The sequence below is a fragment of the Misgurnus anguillicaudatus genome, chromosome 15 (assembly GCF_027580225.2).
Source record: "Misgurnus anguillicaudatus chromosome 15, ASM2758022v2, whole genome shotgun sequence".
In the NCBI taxonomy this organism is placed as follows: Eukaryota; Metazoa; Chordata; class Actinopteri; order Cypriniformes; family Cobitidae; genus Misgurnus; species Misgurnus anguillicaudatus.
Genome location: NC_073351.2, coordinates 22,753,572 through 22,775,320, shown reverse-complemented (window position 1 = coordinate 22,775,320; position 21,749 = coordinate 22,753,572). Strand labels below are relative to the sequence as shown.

The following is a 21,749-nucleotide window of genomic DNA, read 5'->3' as shown; positions in this document are numbered from 1 at the left end:
AGTCACAAAAAATAGTGAAATGATCTGAACAATATATATTTTCAAGGTGGTTCTTGTGAATGCAGTTTGCATGAATTATTGATGTTATAATATTAAGCATGTTATTAAGAATTGTTTTATGTAAAGAGATATGATAAAGATCATATTTCAATTTGCACACAGTTTTCTATTACATATTTTAAGTAATTAAAGTAAAATTACAATACGGAAAAGACGTGTGCTATTAAGCCTGCAAAGAATGTCTGGTGAAAACCGAAAATGCTGTCTATCCAGAGGTGAAAATATAAAATAAATATGCTGTCTATCCAGATGTGAAAAAATAAAATAAATATGCTGTCTATCAAGAGGTGAAAATATAAAATTAATATGCTGTATATCCAGAGGTAAAAATATGAAATAAAAGTGCTGTTCATCCAGCGGTGAAAACGGAAATTAGCCGCGAAACGGAAATGACGTAGGCTGTCTATCCACTGGTGTCCAGCCACTGGTGTCTAGTCGGAGGTGAGTCTGCGGGGCTGCAGCTGGATGCTATTGGCAACCTGTGAGTTCCACACCCGCCCACGCCCGTAATGTTTCTGTCCAAACCCGCGGATTTTCTCTGGGCATTGGTGTAGTTTTCACAAGCTCCGACTAAACATTCGTTCAGATTAACATCCAGAATAACAGACATTAAACACGATTGCTTTTAAAATTAGGGATGTGAACGAATGGTCAAATATTCGATCTGCAATAATAATTAGAATGGAAAAAAATGATATTCAAATGTTTTTAATCCGCCACCGCAGCATTACGGCTACTGCTCATTTAATCCTTTTTCACTTCACCTCTACGGTCTTTTACAGACTATAATGTAAATATACATGAAAATATGTATTTGTGATTGTTTTGGTAATTCAGATTGCAGACTAATTTAAGTGTTTAGAGTTTTAATGCCGATTGTTAGACGTGCTTCTCCGCCGGCGCATCAGCGTGCATCATAAGAGATTTGTTAGCTTCCTTATATAGCCTAGTTTATTTTGTTGTTAAAACAATACGAGACACACATGGAAGCGAAACAGAGAACATTTATTTTATCTGTGGATATGGTTATAACCAACCAGATAACGGCAAATGCCATAACAGCAAACAATAGCTCCGTTTTGTGAAGTGTTGTTAAATTAAGCTCGTAACTTCGCACCAGCAGCAATAATGTATGAAGCCAGCTTGCGTTATTTGTAACATAATATTCAGATATTTGTTAGATCCGTTTGTTGTTCTCACTGGATAACCACAGAGCAGAGTTTTTTCTGCAGCTGGCATTAATGAGAAAAACGGGTTTCACCGGAGAAGGTAGGCTAAAATATGATTTTCTTTCTAAACAAAAAAATGTCAGACTAAATAAAGAAGATATTCATATTTGACTGAGCCTTCGACCCATGCGGGGTTTTAACGTGCATTAAAATGCCATCATTTTTTTTGACCAAACCACAACTAGCACATCTCAGTTTTTAAATGTATACTGCATGGTAAACAAGCACCAAAGGATTAATTAAACAAACAGTTTAACTTTTAACAACCTGATGTGTCACTAGTAGCCTACTCACCAGCAGAGCCAGACAGTAACGGAGTACATTTACTTGAGTACAGTACTTAAGTACAATTTTGAGGGATCTTTACTTTACTCGAGTATTATTTTTGGGGAGTACTCATGACTTTACTCAAGTACATTTGAGAGGCAAATATTGTACTCTTTACTCCACTACATTTCTATCCATAACCGTGAGTACCAGTTACTTCTTCTAAAAAAGAAAAAAGAAAAATCTCAGAAACCCTCGATTTGTTGTTTTCCTTTTCTCAAACGTGATTGGATTGTGCAGGCGCCACTGATTGGGACAGCCTATCAGCTATCACCTTCAGCTTTCCGCCAAAGTCCCAATAGTCAGATTTAGATAAGAGAAGAAACCATGGACGAAACAATGGATGAAGACGCAGCAGGTCCATCCCGGGAATGTGACAACCCGTGGCTCCACCTCGCCAGACTATTTTAATTTTCTAAACAAGTTAATGATTAATTAATTTATGCCAGGAGTGCAAAATAATTAATCTGTAACGTTCGTTATTTTGAATAGAAATCATCACTCATAAAATATTCATTCTCGTCTTCTCTGGTTTATTTGTATTCAAATACATAAAATATACAGAATCCGCCAGGGCTATTAGTACAATGGTGCACATATTTGGAGAAATAATGATTAATTCTCACATGTTAGTAAAATATTTAGTCTTACAGAATAAGATTTCTATTCATTTTCCACTGAATTATGCGATCTGAAGAGCTCAAAGAGCGAACGGAGTGAGATGTGTGTCTCCTCTTCCTGATTTGTGTCAGATTTGACCTGAGAGCTCTATCATTTGCTGTACAGCTGTCAATCATCTCACGTGGTTCAATGTGGACTGTGCAGTAGTAATGCAAAATTTTAAAATGTACTCTTGTACTCTTGATACTCAAGTACATTTAAAAACAAGTACTTTTTACTTTTACTTCAGTAGACATCTGACTGCAGTACTTTTACTTGTACGTGAGTAAAATTTAGCAAGGGGTAACTGTACTCTTACTCAAGTAATGAAGCTGTGTACTCTGTCCGCCTCTGCTCACCAGTTTTTCCAGACGTGAGGCAGATAGCCTATATAACTGAAGTTGGGTTTGTTTATGCCACATGCTGTTTGGCTTAATTTTCTTCTCAAATTGTGTGTGTTGACTCCATTTTTATTACATGCAAAAATACCATAAGTGCAATGGTAGTACTAATAATTGGCATAATTTCTTTCGGTGTTTCGGCTTTCAGCCTTGGTTTCCTCTTTTTCGGTGTTTGATTTCGGCCAAGAATTTTCATTTCGGTGCATCCCTACAAAAAACAGCTGGGGTGCTCCAGATAACACGTCAGCCGCGTCTACGTCAGAAGAGACGTATTTTTGCACCAAAATGTATTTTCGATGCTTCAACACATTCCAAATGAACCACTGACGCCACACGGGGTACCCCGATGATGCTTCTATTACCCTTCTGGACATGGACAGCATACCGTGCATAGACCCTCAATGAGGGGGCAACAAGCCCTCAGACTAAATTAGGGAGTCACCGATATCGATATTGGTATCTGCCTCGATTCCACATTTTCTAAAGTACTCGTTAAAAGTCCCCCAATACCGGGGATCAATACCACGGTCTGAGAAATGTCTATGTTTGAGCACCGTGTAAGGGGTTAATGCCTCTTGTGTTGTCCAAAGAGGCAGAGTTTACAACAAACTGAAAAAAATACTTGAGTTGCACTGTCACCGTTTCATTTTTTTATAATTATTTATTCTGTAATATGTTGCAAACAACATGCTTTTCATTTTAAATAAATGTTCTTAATTCCAAACTAGTTCTTAAATTATATGACTAAAGCTGTTACCTGTAAATTTAAATCATGTTTTTTTTATTAAGTACTCTGTATCAGTATCAGCAAGAACTGAAAGGAAAGTACTTGTACTCGTACTCCAAAAAAGTGGTATTGGTGCATTCCTAGAGTAAATATAAAACATCTTAAACTGTGTTCCGAAGATGAACAGAGTTCTTACGAGTTGGGAACGACATGAGGGTGAGTCATTAATGACATTATATCATTTTTGGGTGAACTATCCCTTTAAAGGAATAGTCTACTCATTTTCAATATTAAAATATGTTATTACCTTAACTAAGAATTGTTGATACATCCCTCTATCATCTGTGTGCGTGCACGTAAGCGCTGGAGCGCGCTGCAACGCTTCGATAGCATTTAGCTTAGCCCCATTCATTCAATGGTACCATTTAGAGATAAAGTTAGAAGTGACCGAACACATCAACGTTTTTCCTATTTAAGACGAGTAGTTATATTTTTATTACGCCATAAAATATAGTTCCTCTTTTAAATCCGCTTAGAAAAGCGCTACGTTTTATTTTGTACCACCAAACTTGCTCGTATAACTACTCGTCTTAAATAGGAAAAACGTTGATGTGTTTGGTCACTTCTAACTTTATCTCTAAATGGTACCATTGAATGAATGGGGCTAAGCTAAATGCTATCGAAGCGTCGCAGCGCGCTCCAGCGCGTACGTGCACGCACACAGATGATAGAGGGATGTATCAACAATTGTTAGTTAAGGTAATAACATATTTTATTATTGAAAATGAGTAGACTATTCCTTTAAGATAATCCCTATCTGGGAAACCACCCCTTTGTCTTTATGTGCATTCAATGAGAATTGAAACTGATATGTTGGTGTTGCTCTACCAGTTGAGGAACAGGAACATTACATTAACTAGAAGGTATATGGTATATAAAATAAAGGATTTATAAAAGTTGATATGTGCTCAGATTGATGTTCCACTATGGTCAGGTTTGAGCAAGTTGTGCTTCAGTTTGATTCAGTGGCATGTGAACAACCCAACGCTGATAGTGCATGGCAGCCTGTCATAGTGCACAGCAGGTCGAGTGGAAAAAGAGATCAGAAGCTCAATCTACTTTAAAGCTGACTGAATGAAAGGCAGAGCAAAGGAAACACAGGACATTCCTTCAACCGCTGATGTGCCCAAGGCTTCAAATTCTCCAATAGGCAGCTACGGCCAATCTTTATCCTCCGTGTTCAAAGTCAACCAGACTAACTGTTGTTGACATTTGTATGCTTTGCTGCCTCTGCAGTCCACAAGAGCCAAGATATAGTACAGGTTACGAACTACACAGAAGCATGGTAAACAATTAGAGATAATGTGGAAAATAAAGTCAAACTTCAAAGGACCTTTCAATGACTTCAATGAACTTGATTTCTCTGGAAGGTCTGAGAACATGCTTAAATGGAAAGTTTGCTCAAAAATTCAAATTCTGTCGTCATTTCTGTCCATCATCGTGTTGATCTAAACCTGTATGAGTTTCTTTATTCAGTTGAATACAAAAGAAGATATTTCGATGAATCAGGGTTTTGAACCAGATTTTTTCCCCAATTGGTTCATTCTGAACAGAAACACTATTTAACGTTTCCAGTTTTCGGTTCAACCCTAAAATTGACGGTCCTGAACCATTAGAACAAAAAATAAAGTTCCCACACCGGTTAATAACGTTCTATGCCAGCTGTGGGACATACAAATAAGTAGCCTGATCATTAGGACATTAAACTTAAATTATTAGTCTACATAATTTTCCTTAACCCCGGATATCCACCGACTGCGAAACGGCTCCATTCAAGTCAATGTGTGTATTTCCACTGACTGCGTTCCGAATCCGTCACATCTCCGGCCATCTGCAGCCCTCCGGAACAAATACGCAGAACTTCTATTTTTGCCGGATGCCGAACAGCTGCAGGGCGGAGCCATTACTATATCGCGTGATCATATCTGAATTCGCAAGATCTCGTGTCATGATCTGGGCTGGTCCAGCAAAACATCATAATTTAACGTCAGAATAGGTGGAGACCGAACTAGATATTGCGCGATCATCATGTGAATTTGCGAGACCTCATGGGTCCTCGTCACTTCAGCACGCAGCCGCTCTGCAACAAATACGGAACTGGTGGGTATTGGCGGACAGCAGAGTGCGGAGCCGTAACACAGCGGAGCCGATCTGCAGCCGCTCCACAGTTGGTAAATCCAGCATTAGTCTCTATCTTGTCATCAAACATTAAAAAAGGCTACATTTTATGCGGCACACCTGTAATTCTGACATGCCTATTTGTTGACTATTTGTTGTTCACTTAAACCCGCGCACACACACAGATGAGGACTAATTCCAAACTGCGCTTGGGGAAGAAGATGCAGCATAAACAGTCGCTCCACATAAAGTGAAAATTACGCTGTTTTCCAGTGCTTTATTTGCCAAATGTATTTTAATGGACTACAGTATGAGACACAGTAGTGCAACTCTCTCTCAAGTTTTAACATCAATAGTGATAATCACGTTTAATTGGAGTTGGACCGGACACATTCAACTGCATGTGCGTCTGAGCGTACCGAAAATTAGTGATGCACCGATGTATCAGCCGCCCATATTTATCGGCCGATTTTTGATGAATTTGAAACCATCGGCATATCGGCAATAGCACGAGAAAGGCCGATACCGATTGTTTATTAATTAACTGCATATAGAAATCCATTATATATAAAAAATTAGTTAATGTTGTTAATAAAATAAATGCTGAATAGCAAAAACCACCTTTGAAGGTTGTCATGCTGTCTTATTATATTTGTTTTAGCTTAATTTGTGCCTCTCTTATTATGTTGGTCAGTTGAATGTTAATTAGATCCAATCCATGTTCAGAAAAAATAATTTGATGCAGAAATAAACTAGCTAATAGACCAACTACTGTATAGTATTGTATACAAGTGTTTAATATCGGTATCGGCCAGAAGTTGTCTGTTTAAATCGGTATCAACCCAAAAAATCCTATCGGTGCATTCCTACCGAAAATTGCTCACTTTAGCATCTTTTAGCTGTTAAATTGTTTAAAATCACTTAAGGTGTTAACATTTGCAAGCCTTTGAAACACGTGCAAATGATCAACTTTCACCGTTTAAATTTGCATATTAATCCGCGAATCGCAAGCGAGCCGAACCGTGGGTCGTGATCTGCATGGATCACGGATCAACTGCGATCCGTTACACCAATAATTAGTATTAAAAAACAGTATCTTGAGATACTTGGTAGCCTACAATATTTACCTCTTATGATTGAGCATTAGAGACTTGGGCTTGAGTAGGCTACTTGCTGGTATCAAGCTTCTCATTTCTCCGATGAATCAATGACGACCGGAAGTGAACTTCCCCCGAGTATTGCACATGAATCTTGTCGAAGAATGAAAAAATTACGGTATTAACCGGTTACCATTATTTTAAATAAACTATTCTGTTCCAGAACATATATATTTTTTGAAAGTTTCTGGTTTTATTTCTGTTCCTTGCAAAACATCAAAAGTTTCTGGTTTTCGTTCCGTGAACCGGTTCAAAGCTTTGCAATGAATTATAGTAAGCACACAGCATTGATTTCCATAGTATGTGGTTTTCCTTGTCATTCATATTACACTAGTTGCAGAAGTTTTAACACAGTACAATAACTACATAACCCCTGGAGTTATGAGACTTGTCAAGGGCAAAATGGAGATATGACCTTAGCAACCATGGACCATGCCTACTTATGACTGGAAATGATAGTCATTTTCTGTAAAGCTGCAAAGTCTTTTAAAAAAGTGCTATACAAATAAATTTGAACTGAATCCATTTGTTAGTGGTTCAGATCTTTTGCAATGGAACTTTAAGGGGGTTGGGAAGTGCTTTAAAAATACATAAGTGCAAAAGACCTACTTTACTGAAGTTCTTAAATTCAAACACCAGTCATAATTTGAACTTGAGCATTTATATAGATACATAACTTTTATGTCACATGCTTGTATTTACTAATATAAATATTTACTTAAAGTACGTGTTACCGCTGAAAGGGTTTGTGATCCTGGATGACACGTGTAACAGCAATTATTGTACATATTGATTTGTGCATAAGAGTACAGTACATACCTTCTGCAAATGCAGCCTCTGAGGATCTTGATCGTGATGAAGGTAGCAGACTGAGGTAGCTGAGGATGGCATACTTGGTCTCATAGTGAAATCCTTCAGGCACTGTGGTTGAGGAGCCAGAGGCAGCCATTGAAGAGAAATGTCAGACTCTCAGGGATACCAAATGAAAGTTTTGGTCCGAGTCCTATAACAAACACTTTTATTTATTCTTACTATGCTAACAGTAAAATTTGGGGTTACAGTTAGGGTAACCAGAACATATTTCCAGAAAAGTAAGGTTTGGTGAATGTAAACAAATAGAGAGACTCTGTGTTATGACGGCAAAACAGGGTTTGTATGAGTTACCAGTCTAAGAAATTGGTGACGTAAAAGATCAGTGACGTATGAAAATCTGCATTAAAGTGAACGCGCGGAAAGTCAAACATTTAAAAGGAATATTGCGTATAATCAAATGCACAGGCGCTCCTCTCTATCTCTCTTTGCCACACCTACTTTGAAACGGTCGCATGCCCGAGCAAACAAGCTAGCCAGCTAAAGTTTAAAATTAACCTGTTAGTGTCGCTCACAACATGTACTGTTATTCTAAGGTAAAAACGCGCTTTAACGCTATGCTGAATGCTTATATAGGTCGCAACTTTTCACCTGTGGCTATTTTGTTAGTTTAGTAAGGATGACAAACGTACTCACCCGGTTTCAGTCGTAGTAAGTAGTGATTTGGTTGTGGGATAGCTAACTGTTAGCCATGCGCGTGCGTGATGTCCATATTGCGTGTGTGCACAAAGCCATGCTCGTTCCCTGCTCCGCCTTCATTTGAAGAAGAGATCCTGCTATGACCGGGGACACACTTGCTCGCGAGAAAGTGAAGGAACGTGGTTACATGACAGGTTTGTTCGACTTCATGCACCGCTGCGCAGACCGATGGGCGTACGACAAACGCAGTACGGAGCGATTCGAAAGCTCTGTGGTATTGTATTTTTCCTCTCGCGATACTGTGATGTCATACACCGATCGATCTGCGCAGAGCCGTGTAAAATCGAACATGCCTGATTATCTATATACAAGCTTAAGCGTCACTGTCCCGTATACGGGACACCTAAGTTTACTTCAATATTGTTGAGGTAAATGTTAATCTATCACTACAAACTATATATTGTTGGAAAGGTCTAAGCCTCTAGAATACATATTTCAGCAGTGTTTTATAAAATAAATTATGTAGGGAGAGTAATTGATTCATTTATGAAGAGAGTGCGCCTCAAAACATTTATATCCTGATAAATGTCACTGTCTCGCCAGTGGGGTGCCTACGTTTATTTCAGTGTTTTCCACATGAATTCTTATCCAATCCTGACAAACTATATATCGTTTGAAAGCTCTAAGGGTGTAGTTTCCATTTATCATCAGAATTTTGGGAAAGAAATTACATAGTGAGAGTCATTTTCTAAAATGCCACAGGTTCACAGGTGGGCCCATGTTGTTATTATATATTGGTAACACAAATACCCTATCTAAACCTAAAATATCTTGACAAACTATATATCATTGGAAAGCTCTAAGAGTGTAGTTTTCATATTTCATCACCATTTTGGAGAAATTATAACAGAGTAAGAGTCAGATTCAAAAATGTCACCGGGCCACAGGTGGACCCAGTTTGTTTTTACATATGTATAGCACTAATACCCTATTCCAAACCTAAACAATTTTGACAAACTATATATCATTGGAAAGCTCTAAGAGTGTAGTTATCATATATCTTTACCATTTTGAGAAAAAAATGACGTAGTGAAAGTCAGTTTCAAAAAGGTCACTGGCCCACATGTAGGCCCAATATGTTTTTACATTTTTTAAAGGAACACGCCCACATTTTGGGAATTTAGCTTATTCACCGTATCCCCCAGAGTTAGATAAGTCCATACATACCTCTCTCATCTCCGTGCGTGCTGTAACTCTGTCTGACGCAGCCCCCGCTAGCTTAGCTTAGCACAAAGACTGGAAATGCATGGCTCCAGCTAGTATACTGCTCCCAATAAGTGACAAAATAACGCGATCATTTTCCTATTTATGTGTTGTGATTTGTATAGTCAAACCGTGTACAAATAACAAGGTGATATGAGACACAGCGATCTTTTAACAGTATACATACTGAGAACTATATTCTCTGAAGACGAAGCACTGCCGCATGGGCGGAGTGATTTGCACAATTCTGACCGAACTCTCTGCTCCTCACCAGGGGCTTCTCGTGTGCTGCGAGCAGATCACTCCGCCCATGCGGCAGTGCTTCGTCTTCAGAGAATATAGTTCTCAGTATGTATACTGTTAAAAGATCGCTGTGTCTCATATCACCTTGTTATTTGTACACGGTTTGACTATACAAATCACAACACATAAATAGGAAAATGATCGCGTTATTTTGTCACTTATTGGGAGCAGTATACTAGCTGGAGCCATGCATTTCCAGTCTTTGTGCTAAGCTAAGCTAGCGGGGGCTGCGTCAGACAGAGTTACAGCACGCACGGAGATGAGAGAGGTATGTATGGACTTATCTAACTCTGGGGGATACGGTGAATAAGCTAAATTCCCAAAATGTGGGCGTGTTCCTTTAACACTAAACCCCCACCCTAAACCTCAAAAATCTTGATAAACTATATATCACTGGAAAGCTCTCAGAATGTAGTTTTCATATGTCAAAGTCATCTGATGATAGAAATAATTTAGTGACAGTTTTTTGTTACATGCCCCCCCTCCCATAGGAATGCATATTATTATTATTTATTCATAATGCCTATATCCTATTATAAATCTTAAAAAATTTTGACAAACTATATATCATTGGAAAGCTCTTAGAATGTAGTTTTCATATTTCAAAATGTTTTAGCAGTAATAATAATGCTGTGAAAGTAATTGATTCATTTATGAAAAGAGTATGCAGCAAACCGTTGACACCTACTGGCCGTTGTTGGTAAAACCACTAAAACTGTAACACAAACCTCATTTTTTGTGATTTTAACTTGAAATTTGGATCACAACTGCTTGAGACATCTGGCTTCATGTTTACATTATTACTTTTTTAAAAATTTACCTTTTTATAATTTTTTTAATAAAATTAATATGTTATTGGATTATTTTTATTTATTAAAATAAATGTAAACTGCTATAACAATTTTTCTGTTAAATATTTTCACCTGGTTACACTTCAGTCAAAAACCTTCAATTGTCTTCTTTAAAACAAGACCAAGATTAGGCTTCTAGACCAAAAAGAGCCAGAGTTATATTCATTTGAAGATGCACTTCAACTTTTCACCCCCACACTCTAAAGGATAGGACGACGCTTAAGAGGTTAACGCGATGTCCCGTAATTTATTTTACTCAAACTTGTGGACCATTTGAACTGTTGCCATCAGGTTTTTAGCTAAAACTGTTAACATCCGAGTTTTCTGTTTGTCTGAACACAGATTGTGATGAATAGAAAATCTAATTTGCGCCCAAAATCCAACCATACAACTAAATACAATATCAGTGTAATTGCGTAACATTTAGGGTAAGGCTAGTAAAGCGTGTCACTTAAAAACTTAAAAAAAATTGTTCATCATAAACCATGGATTTACATACTTTTGTAGCAATTTTGGTTTTAATTAGATAAACAATAGTGCCAGTGAATGGTCCAGAAGAGGTCCAGACTCCTGCTCTTTATTTATTATAGTTTGCTTTTGCTGCCCTCAAATGGTACAAGATCTGTACTTGCACTTTTATTTACTAGTCTTGGTTTACCCATGCAAATTTATATTTAGAGAATTCAATAGCATATAGAAAACAAAACATTAAAAATAACTTTAATTCGGTTACTAATTATTCAAATATGCAAATAGCATCATATATACTAGTCCACATTTGAAGTGGATCAAAAAGGTTCATCAAAGTTGTCCTAAGAAAAAAAAAGCTTTGGTTATTGGTTTTAAAACAACTTCTAGGTAAGGTTTTGATCCACTTCAAATGTTGACTAGCCTCTGACACGCTGAGGCTATTTTGGGGATTTTCGCCTGGATTTGGCCTACCCAATTTCAAAAGCTTCTCATACCCACAAGCAGAGGTGTACATACAAAAGATTGGTATCATTTTACAGAAAACCCTTTAAAATTTCAGAAAACACTGTTGAAAGTGATAAACATGGTTGTATGTGTTGTCAGTCCTCTAATAAACACGAAAATAAATAGGCGCTTTTTGATGTTTTTTTTTTTCTAAAGTCTGTAATTAAAAGTGTATAACTCTGGCCCTGAGTGGGAACGAAACCTGCACTTTTGTTTGATTCCAGCAATTGTCAGCTTACATAGTAAAATGAATTTCTTTCTCTATCATAATCTATGCAAAAGTTATTCTACTCCAACTAAAGGGAGGAATAATACCCTTTTTGTATTTAATTTCCGCCTAAAAATATTTGAAGTGCTCCCATAACCACATACAGTGGAATAAATGCAATATCTTTATATCCTTTTGCAGAAAACCCTTTGAAGTTACATAAAAAGCTGCTGATTGTGACAAATATTGTTATTTATGTTGTTTTTCATATGATGAAACACCAAATTGTCTTTTTTTATGTTGTAAACACTGTATTTGATAGTGTATAACTCTGGTTCTGTGTGCTCTAGCAGACTGCAAGTTCTGGCTGTTACCAGCAGCAGACAGTAAACACCCCCCAAAAAATTATCTCTTTAGCATGTCGAATTTGAAAAGTTATTCTTATTTTACTGAAAGGAGTGAAAATACATTTTTCATATAAAATACTTTTTTTGTTTTGCACATATAAAAAATAGCAAGGGATTATTCATGCACACAACCAAAGAAAATGAATGGACTCATTGTTTAGAGTAGGACCTAAGAGAAAAGATGGTGTAGCATTTGTGGCTATCTGTGCTATCTGAGGCAGTTCACGCTCTGTGAAGTCAATTTTTACCTCATTATTCATTTGACGATTTTTGGATATGTGATGATAATATAACAAAAATAACGATGTAGCCTTATTCCTGAAAGATCATTTGATATAAGACTTGCCCATGTTTGTCATACTTGAAAAATATGAAATATGTGAATTAATTGTAAATTAAATGTGAATTAATCGTAAATAATTTTTTTACAGTAAAAGATGTCAAAGAGATGCATATCTGTCTAAAGTAGAGATTCTAAGCTTTCAAACAGTATCTCAGTATCAGGTACTTGGTCCATGACAGACCATTATAAATTAAAGGAATGTTTTATATTAAGTAATAATAAATAATTCTGGACCCGGTACAGGGTCCCAGAGTTAAAGAAGCTAGTGTATATACATTTTTTATCATATACATTATCCTGAGTGTGTCAGCATTGTGAATATATATGTATAATACTTGTCAAAAGTTCACACACCTTTTGTAAGGTCATTCCTTTTATAATGGTGTGCATACATTTTTTCACGATCCAGGTTTTAATTACCTGATTTCAAGTATTTACTTGCACATGTGCAAATCTTGCACAATCAAGGTAGGGTTTTCTTACCTATAAACCTTTTTGATTTATCATTCAAGAGTTTAAAAAAAAATAGCGTTACTTACGGTCATTAATCAATTATATCACTGACATTTGACACACTGTGTTTAATGATGTTAGACTTCAACATCTAAAACAAATATAAGTACTGGAAAAATACAGCATACGTTCCTTCGCTGTATAAAAATGACACTTTGTATCATACATGTAAACTTTATTTTAAATTACATAGAGTCTGTATTTACATTTTAAAATGTGAAACACATTTAAGATAAACATTCTTATACAACAAAGCCGTAATAAATATTTGCGTTATGGTAGAAAAAAATAATACAGTAAGTAATGGTGATAAAACACATGATGCCTGATACATCTAATTAAGACTTCAAAATCAGCCGTGTTATAAAACTGTATAGTTGTTTATTTGTTGGTCAGTTTTAATGACATGCTGGTCCACATTTACCTAACTTGTCATGTAAGGCTTCATGGTGACGTTGGTCTGAAGTGCAGGCATGGTCGGGTCATGTGGTGGACTGGGATTTGCAGGTATGCACGTCTACCTCCTCATGGCAGTCTCTGCAGCGGACAGCGCAACACCAGTGGAACTTACACTCGCACTTCACGGTGCGACTTATGCGTGATGTGTCATAGCCCCGCCCACAACACATGACCTCACAGCTGTCAGCCCCACGGGAGGTACGATTGCAAACTCGCCCATCTGTGCCCACAGATCCTGCAATAAGACAAAACCTAAAAATGTAACCACATTTTAAACTCAATCACATATCACAATCTAATAATGTAGTGAATGTTTCAACAAATTCCTAAAGCAAGCAGACCTCAACTGAATAGCCGTGTGTAGTGCCTGTCCGATAGTGTCCAGACAGAGCTGTCTTGAAGAGGTTGGGGGTTGTCTGCTCTATGTAAAAAGATGACCGCTTGGTCCTTGATGAGATGAGGTACTGATGATAGAAGCTATCAGCTATTGCTCAGTCTTCATCACATACTCATTTCAACGGCTTTAATCTCAGCCACCCCACCCTTAATGAGGTTGACGCGTCGCTGATTGTTGCTGATACCGAAATTGCTAAATGCCTTGTACATACCCTCGCTTTCATGCGGTTCTGACTGACAACCTGCAGCCTTTGTATGTAAGGTCCCTTAAATGTCAATCAAGACAACACTATGCAAAAAAAAATGTATTCGGCTTTAGTCTACCAGTAGCGCCAGCATTGGTATGTCACCGCTGGTCTATTGAACTCAATCGCAAGTAGGCAGGCATGTGTCTGGGCATGACATGGCCACTCCCCCCACAGCAGTTTGTCAGGCTGGTATGCTGACCCGATATCATTTACATCATGGGCAGCCTGTACCTGAGTGTGCATCTGCTTATTGAATTAAAATGAGAGGGTGCCAAAAGATGAGTTTAACATGTGTTGCCATGGTGGAAACTGGTAATTGATTTCACACTCATGCAGTGGAGGTATAGTCTATGTCTGACATCAAACAGACTGACCGACAGAAGTTTTCCCACAAACCGGAGAGGTCAACACAGGTCGACACTGATAACCATCATTTATCATTATCATCTTTCTTAAATGCATCTTTAAAAGAGAAAATGCATTAAAATGATTTTATGTTTGCATCTTTTACAAATTTTATCAAGCTGAACTGCACAGACAGCTGCATAAAGTAGGTCTTGCATTTAAAAGAGCCATGACCTACCTCTCGAAATATTCCTGCCAGGTTTCAGCAAAAAAATACAGAGGTGCCGTGTAATGCAGTGATTTATAGCATTTGCACGTCGGGATTAAATTTCAGCTCCCGTTCTGCCCACAAAACTGTGGTAATGTGTCTAAACACAGCGTCACCTGATAGCAGGGATCATCTGCAGTCTGACAGGCACCCCCTCCCTTACTGCTTCCCACATAGGTACACCTGGTGTTATTCAGTACACACACACACATATATATACACAGAAAGGTAAAAAGAGATAAACCTCTGCCTTAGGGAGGGAATCTTTACCTGCATTCAGGTTACAGGATTGGGTTATGACTATTGTGTATGTAATAACTAGCTAAATAGCTCTCGTCCTCTGATTACATCCTCTCTGTGTTTGGGGGCAAGACTAATGCATCGCTGATTTGAGCGCCGAGTGGGAAGCTTGCAGGGTGGAGACACCAGACCGGCTTATGAAACAAGCTTGAAAACTAAATTCTTAGTATGTTGAGACAATGAGTCAACTAATTAAATCCATTTCTTTGTTTACCTTCAGTATAAATCACGCCCTTGCATAATAGGTATACATTTCATATAAGGTAAGTTCACTTACCCGCCTCATGGTCCCCTATACAGTAATCAGGCGAATCTTCAAAGTACACAAGGTCATTTTTGGTAGGCCTCTTAAAGGTTCTGTAGGCACTAGTAAAGCCTGTTCCATACTGGTTCATCACCACCTGTATGGCACTGCTGTACTTCTTGCGGAGATAGTCACCGGTCTGTCTGAAGTCAGCCATGGCTAACCAGCAGGTACGTACGTTGCACGAGCCGCTGACGCCGTGACATTTACATTCTAGGTTCATAAAGCGCTTCACTGCCTGTATGGAGGAATCACAGTGAGAATGACTGGAGTAAATATGCTATTGCATTTGACAGCATGGTCATATATAACAAGAGGTTATGCGTGTCTCAACAGAAAGCCGCTCTGTTACCTTTCTCCCTGCACGGTTGTTGTGCAAGTTCATGAGAGCCCGTGCATCTCTCTCCTTCCTCTCTTTGGCATCAATGAAGGCCTGAGAGAACTTGATGGCATGGTCCACGTGATCACTGCACCCACCCCAGTCGAAAGATCCCTTGGCATCATGAGAGGAGCCCTTTTTTCCAGGGTCGCAGGAGCAGGAGTCTAGTTCGCCCTGACTGCATGCCCTGGTCAGGGTGTGGACCATACCGGCGGAGGAGATAGCATAGACAAAGGCGGCCTCGCGACTGCCTGAGGAGAATAAAGAAGGAATAGTGAACACCGAGCCTAAGAAATGACATATTCATACACCAGGCCAATGATATAGGAGATGATGTAGGAATTATTCGATGTGCATATTTTATACACAAGGTACAAAAGATGTCATTGGGGTGGGTACACTGAAAAAATTATTCATTCAATTTACTCAATTTTTTAAGGTAAGTGGTTGCAATCAATTGATTTAAGCTAGATTTAAAGAAAAGTTTTTTATTTTATTTTACTTTACTAATCTTTTTTGATTGCAACCACTTACCTTAAAAAAATTGAGTAAATTGAATGAATAATTTTTTTTCAGTGTACCCTTTAAATAATGTCATAATACAGTATGTACACTTTATTTATTTATAGATTTGTATACATTTGGCACCATGCGTATCTTTGAGGTACTAATATGGACACTTTAAAGGGATAGTTCACTCCAAAATGAAAATTCTGTCATCATTTACTTACTCTCATGTTTTTACAAACCCACATACATTTTTTTGTTCTAATAAACACAAAGGAAAATATTTTGAGAAATGTTTGTAACTAAACCATTCGTGGACCCCATTTACTTCCATAGTATTCTTTGTTCCTACTATGGAAGTAAATGGGGTCCACGGACAGTTTGGTTACAAATATTTCTCAAAATATCTTCCTTTGTGTTCGTCAGAACAAAGAAATTTATGCTGGTTTGTAAGAACATGAGAGTAAATGATGACAGAATTTTATTTTGGGATGAACTATCCTTTTAAGGTACTAAATGAGTACATTTTGGAAAGGGTACACTGTAAAAAATGTGCAGCATTTTTGTCAAATCAACACATGTGTTACTTTAACTTAAAAAATGAAGTTAAACAATTTCAACTTGAATTTATAAGTTATGTCAACTTTTTTAAAGCCCAAACTTAAAATAGTAGGTTGAATTGACTTGTAAAACCAATTTTTTTTACTTCGTGCTGCATTTGTACCAATTGTATTCATTAACACAAAAAAATTGATTAATTACATACATTGTAAAAAAAGATTTGTTGGTTCAACTTAAAAAAGTGAGTTACCTGGTTGCCTTAAAATTTAAAGTTCATTTAACTTAAAAATATTATTTGACTCAAAAAAGTTTTAAGTTAAATAAACTCAGTTTAAAGGTGACCAGTTATCTCACTTTTTTAAGTTGAACCATTTTTTGCATTGTACATATATTTATATGGTTTAGAATACTCAATATTATAATTAGGAGTAACCATTTATTATATTTTTATACCAATTGCGTAATCAATCTGCAAATAAATGTAGACTAGATATATTTTCCAAGTAAACACAAATATTACCATCCAAAAATAAAAATAGTGTCTGCATTAGAAACATGCAGTATTTGTGCAATATGAAAGATATGATTTTGTATAAATGCGTGACGTCTGATTTGAGTGTAAAGTGGGGATGATGGCATGAACGACAGCAATGAACGACAGGAACAAAAGTAAAATTTTCACATGGTTTTCCTTTGGCAGCTTTGTTGGAAAATGGGAGGATGCCTGCCACAAAATCCCTGCAATTGTTTTAAATTAGTGAGCTGACATTGACAATAAGTAGATTCTCACAGTGTCACAGAGAAGTTAGGAATCTTTCTGGGAGGTCTGAATACCTTAAGCAAGAAGATTAAAGTCAAAGGTTTAACCTAACTTTTATGTGCAGAGCAGCTTAGAGGACTGGGACAGAGAGGTCCTTTGTGGATGTTCCCATTAATATGATTTTACACAGAATTGGGAAAAGGGAAGACACAGACACTTACAGTCTTAAACCTGTTACACCCAGTTAACGCCTCAATCTGCTGAGCAGTTTTGAGTTTACTCACCAGTTATAATCCATCAGTCTTAAATCGACATTCATCTTGACTACAAAGAACTAAAGGATAAATGCTGAGCAAAACTTGCATGAATGGATGCCTGGTATCATTTTTAACATCACAAAATTCCGTTATATAGTGAAAAAAAGTATAAAATCAAAACATACACACAGTGCCACACACAGCAATCAAACCGATTTTAGATAAGCACCACCAGAAGGGACCAAAAAACGCACCCAGTTTATCAAGTTTTACATTCTGTAATACGATCTGATATCAGATAAGGAATTTCACTGCAGGCAGAGTGTACTGAACACATTATATGTACCATAAAGTGGGTTGACTTACAAAACACAATACTCACTTCGATGCAAAAGCCTTCCAAAAAGATTGTGCTCGCGCGCCATGGTATTGCAATTCCAGCGGTGGTTTCTAAACTGGTGTTGACATTCCCCAATCCAGTTCTTAATCCCAGCGCCTATAGCCTGCATCACTTTGGGATGCTGGCGGCACAACTGACGTTGTTTGTTAATTAAGCCAGGGATGTTGTCGCACATCACTTGAGATCCAAGAGTGCCCATGTACCTGCATAAAGATGAAAGCTCACGGTGAGCGATGGTGATCTCTTAAAGTCATCAAGTTTCAACACATGGACAAAATGTACGAGACACTTTCCAAGAAAAATATACAAAATAGAGCTTGGAAAATAGTTCTTTGTGGGTTCAAACAGTTATTTTCTAGAATAATTTAAAATGTACGCAACCCAGTATTTTTTTAAAAGTAGCCTAGTTAACATTTAAAAATACGCACGTTTCTTTTTCAGTCAGAATTTTTCCCAATAAAAAAAACACAAATAATTATTAAAAAACATAACACCACACAATGTTCTCCAAATACATTTATTTCTTAGTTATTAACATGAATAAAATATGAATAAAACTGTACCTACCACCACGACGCGTCGCCCCTTGAAGTGAACCAGCAAATTGCCACGGACAGATAAAAACATATTCCACTTGGCAAAAAGTTCATATTATAAAAATTGTATTGTTATACGCATTCGTTCAGGTACTTGTCTGCGGCTTAACAGCAAATAAATTAAACGCAGGGTGAATGTAACTGCGCTGACGCTCGGAGCAAATTGGTTATTTATTCTCCCAGATGAAAACTCATTGCAGTGACGCAACGCAAATGAACAGCTCACCGTAAAAGCATTGTGTAGTGTAATGTGTGCCACTGCAGAGACAGACGGATGGTCTTCCTTGGTCTATAGTTGAGAAAGATGTGCCGCAGATGATCTCCTATCAGGTTTAAATTGCTTACACAAGGGGTGGGCGCAGTCCTGCCTCAGGAATGAAGTGAAGAAATTAGATGTCTGAAAGTATCTGTTCAGGCTAGCTTGACACCAGCCACAGGTTTGGCTAATATCCAAAGCAACATGAGTATAGAATGTGGTTCAACATGAAGTGTCTATCCACATCATCTTTAAACTCAGCTTTTATCATGTATAAACTCCAAAATGCTAGTTTATTTTCAATATGATTGGGTCAAAAAGCGACAAACCTTTAACCTACAGTATATGTTGTTTCAAATATAAACATTTTGTGGATTAATTTACCATCATTCTCCTTTTTTGACACAATCGGGGTTGAAAATAATTGTAAGAAACATACTGCTAATATTTTATGCATTATTTATCATATATAAGTTTATTATTAGGTCACGCCATAAAACGCATGTAACATAAGGTTGTTTAATTTCTGGCCCCAGAGTGTTATTAAATTGATAAAAGAAAAAACTTTAATAAAGTTGTCGTTACTATTTTCTTCAATTAGCCTACTAAAAAATACCTCACCATCCTTTTCTCAACAAACATTTCCTGCCCGCAATAATTGAAATCCGATTAACGCATTCTTTTGAACTTTTCACGAACTGTTCCAATTGTCGCATTGCATTTCTTCTATCTTTGATCACGAGTTTATGCGAAAGATTTAATACATCCCTCTCTTGCGTTTATTGTAAAGTACTTTCTACGGATGGGAAAAAGCTTTTTGTTCTCGTGATCTCCGTGGTGAAGGCGCGGTCGCGAGAGCGTGGAGACGTGGTTGTCATGAGTTATATGATGGAATTTAAATTGAGCCAATTTCACACTTGTCAAGGCAATATGGAAAGGTTGGATCCTTTAAGCGATTTTTAAAAATATGATTATCCCTAAAGAATAAATTGGTTAACGGAGGTTGCCTAATCTATAACAGACCGCTTTGCTTAAATATTTTGTGTGATAAACATTAGGCCTTTGACATTCTCGTAGATTAAATGACTTGGATAAACATATTCTGCTTCTGGAGAATAGCCATATTTTATAACTGTCTAGAATCTCGAAAATTAGATGCATAATGTTATTGTTTTCATTTGCACTGCTGCATATTATTATTATTTGTGCGCACTTTCTATATAGCAAATACAATTTTAACTGCTAATGTGTAAACTCTAAAAACAAACGATGCCAAATAGCACTAAAAGTGGTTCTTTGATCGTAATCATAGAAGAACCATTTTTAGTGCCATATATAGCACCGATTAAGTACCTGTGTAGCACCTGTGTAGAACCATAAAGTGCTATGTAGAACCACATGTGGTGCTATATGGTAGTGTTGTGGTCAAGACCAGCTAAACGAGACCAAGTCATGACCAAGACCAAGACATGCCGAGACCAAGACAAGACCAAGACTTTAAATGGTCAAGACCAAGACTAGTGCAAGTCACTGCATTAAAACACTTATGATAAAATGTGGAATATGCATATGATTAGGCACTTCTTGTCTGTGTGTGTGCGTGTGTATGTGTGTGTAAGCCATCAGAGAAGTTGATAAAATAATCAAAGTCATTGCAGATATGTGGGAATTTATCTTTTTCTATAAGCAAATAAAAGTGAACAAACACTAAAGAGCTAAAATCAACGTAAGCATTTATTCTGAACTGTCTTTCCATGGCTTGCCATCCACTTAACACAATCCAGGTGTTTTTAGTAATAAAATTAGAAAAATTATCATTGGGAGAAACTTAAACAAATCCAACATCATATGCCAAACCTGAATAAACTGCATAAAATTAATGATAAAAATACATTTGTGATGTGCCATTAGTTGTGGACTTGAAATAAAATTCAGAGTCCTCTTTGTCTGAGACCGAAAGTGCGGTCGATTCCAAGACGAGCCCAAGACCTTTAAAAAGTGGTCTTGAGACCGGTTTCGAGAACGAGACTGGTCTCGAGAACTACAACACTACTATATGGCCCCCGTATGGTTCTTCATAGGTGCTTCACCTGTGCTATATAGCACTAAAAATGGTTCTTCTATAATTACGAGCAAAGAACCACTTTTAGTTACTCAATATTTACAGATGTTGTTTGAAAATGCAAGATATCTGCAGTTTATTTAATTACTTTCTGTTAAAGGTAGGCTGTCTATTATGTAAAAAAAAAAAAAAAGGTATCATCAGACACAATTTTTAGAGGGAATTCCTATAGACTAATAATATTGAGTCCTGGAGGGAAGGGTTTGTCCTGTCAGATCCACTTTGCAAAATAAATAAGTTGCCATTAATTTATCAAGCGCTCAAGACACAGCTCAAGACACAGCAGGTGTTTGTTAGTGATGCGCACCTGCTTTTCTCACTGAGACCTAATTCACTCTCATGAACACTAAAATCTTTGTTGCACTATCAAAACTGAGACCGAGGTGTTCCTTATAAAAGCTTTTCCACTGCAATAAGAATTGAGTGTGTTTTGAGGGTTTAAAAGTACAGTTTTTATCACACATTACTTTATCTAGACGT

General features: G+C 37.2%; 2 protein-coding genes across 3 annotated transcripts in view; both read right to left on the bottom strand.

Annotated features, from left to right (window-relative positions):
* Window positions 1-8,518, bottom strand: part of bcl2l13 (BCL2 like 13) — a 34,677-nt gene extending 26,159 nt beyond the window's left edge. The window contains exons 1-2 of the mRNA XM_055173326.2: window positions 8,246-8,518; window positions 7,559-7,742 (exon numbers count right to left, since the gene is read on the bottom strand). Of these exons, the coding sequence (XP_055029301.2) occupies window positions 7,559-7,688 (130 nt within the window). The 5' untranslated portion in view covers window positions 7,689-7,742; window positions 8,246-8,518. The remainder of the gene's footprint in view (window positions 1-7,558; window positions 7,743-8,245) is intronic.
* Window positions 8,519-13,245: 4,727 nt separating this feature from the next.
* Window positions 13,246-21,675, bottom strand: wnt2 (wingless-type MMTV integration site family member 2). 2 transcript variants are annotated; one of them, XM_055173337.2, is made up of 5 exons: window positions 18,863-21,675; window positions 18,278-18,498; window positions 15,784-16,061; window positions 15,405-15,669; window positions 13,246-13,805 (listed from the first exon to the last, which is right to left on the bottom strand). In XM_055173337.2, the coding sequence occupies exons 1-5, from the start codon at window positions 18,943-18,945 to the stop codon at window positions 13,594-13,596; spliced, it is 1,059 nt and encodes a 352-aa protein (XP_055029312.1). In that variant the 5' UTR covers window positions 18,946-21,675; the 3' UTR covers window positions 13,246-13,593. The 2 variants fall into 2 exon arrangements, with proteins under 2 accessions (XP_055029312.1, XP_055029313.1); XM_055173338.2 differs by having other exon boundaries at window positions 19,118-21,675.
* Between the last annotated feature and the right edge of the window lie 74 nt (window positions 21,676-21,749).

Coding starts and splice junctions, on each gene's coding strand:
- wnt2 (XM_055173337.2), bottom strand. CDS start 18,945: ATGAACTTTTTGCCAAGTGGAATATGTTTTTATCTGTCCGTGGCAATT. Junction 18,499..18,862: donor AGGGGCGACGCGTCGTGGTG/GTAGGTACAGTT, acceptor ATCTTTATGCAG/GTACATGGGCACTCTTGGAT. Junction 13,806..15,404: donor TATAGGGGACCATGAGGCGG/GTAAGTGAACTT, acceptor GTCTTATTGCAG/GATCTGTGGGCACAGATGGG.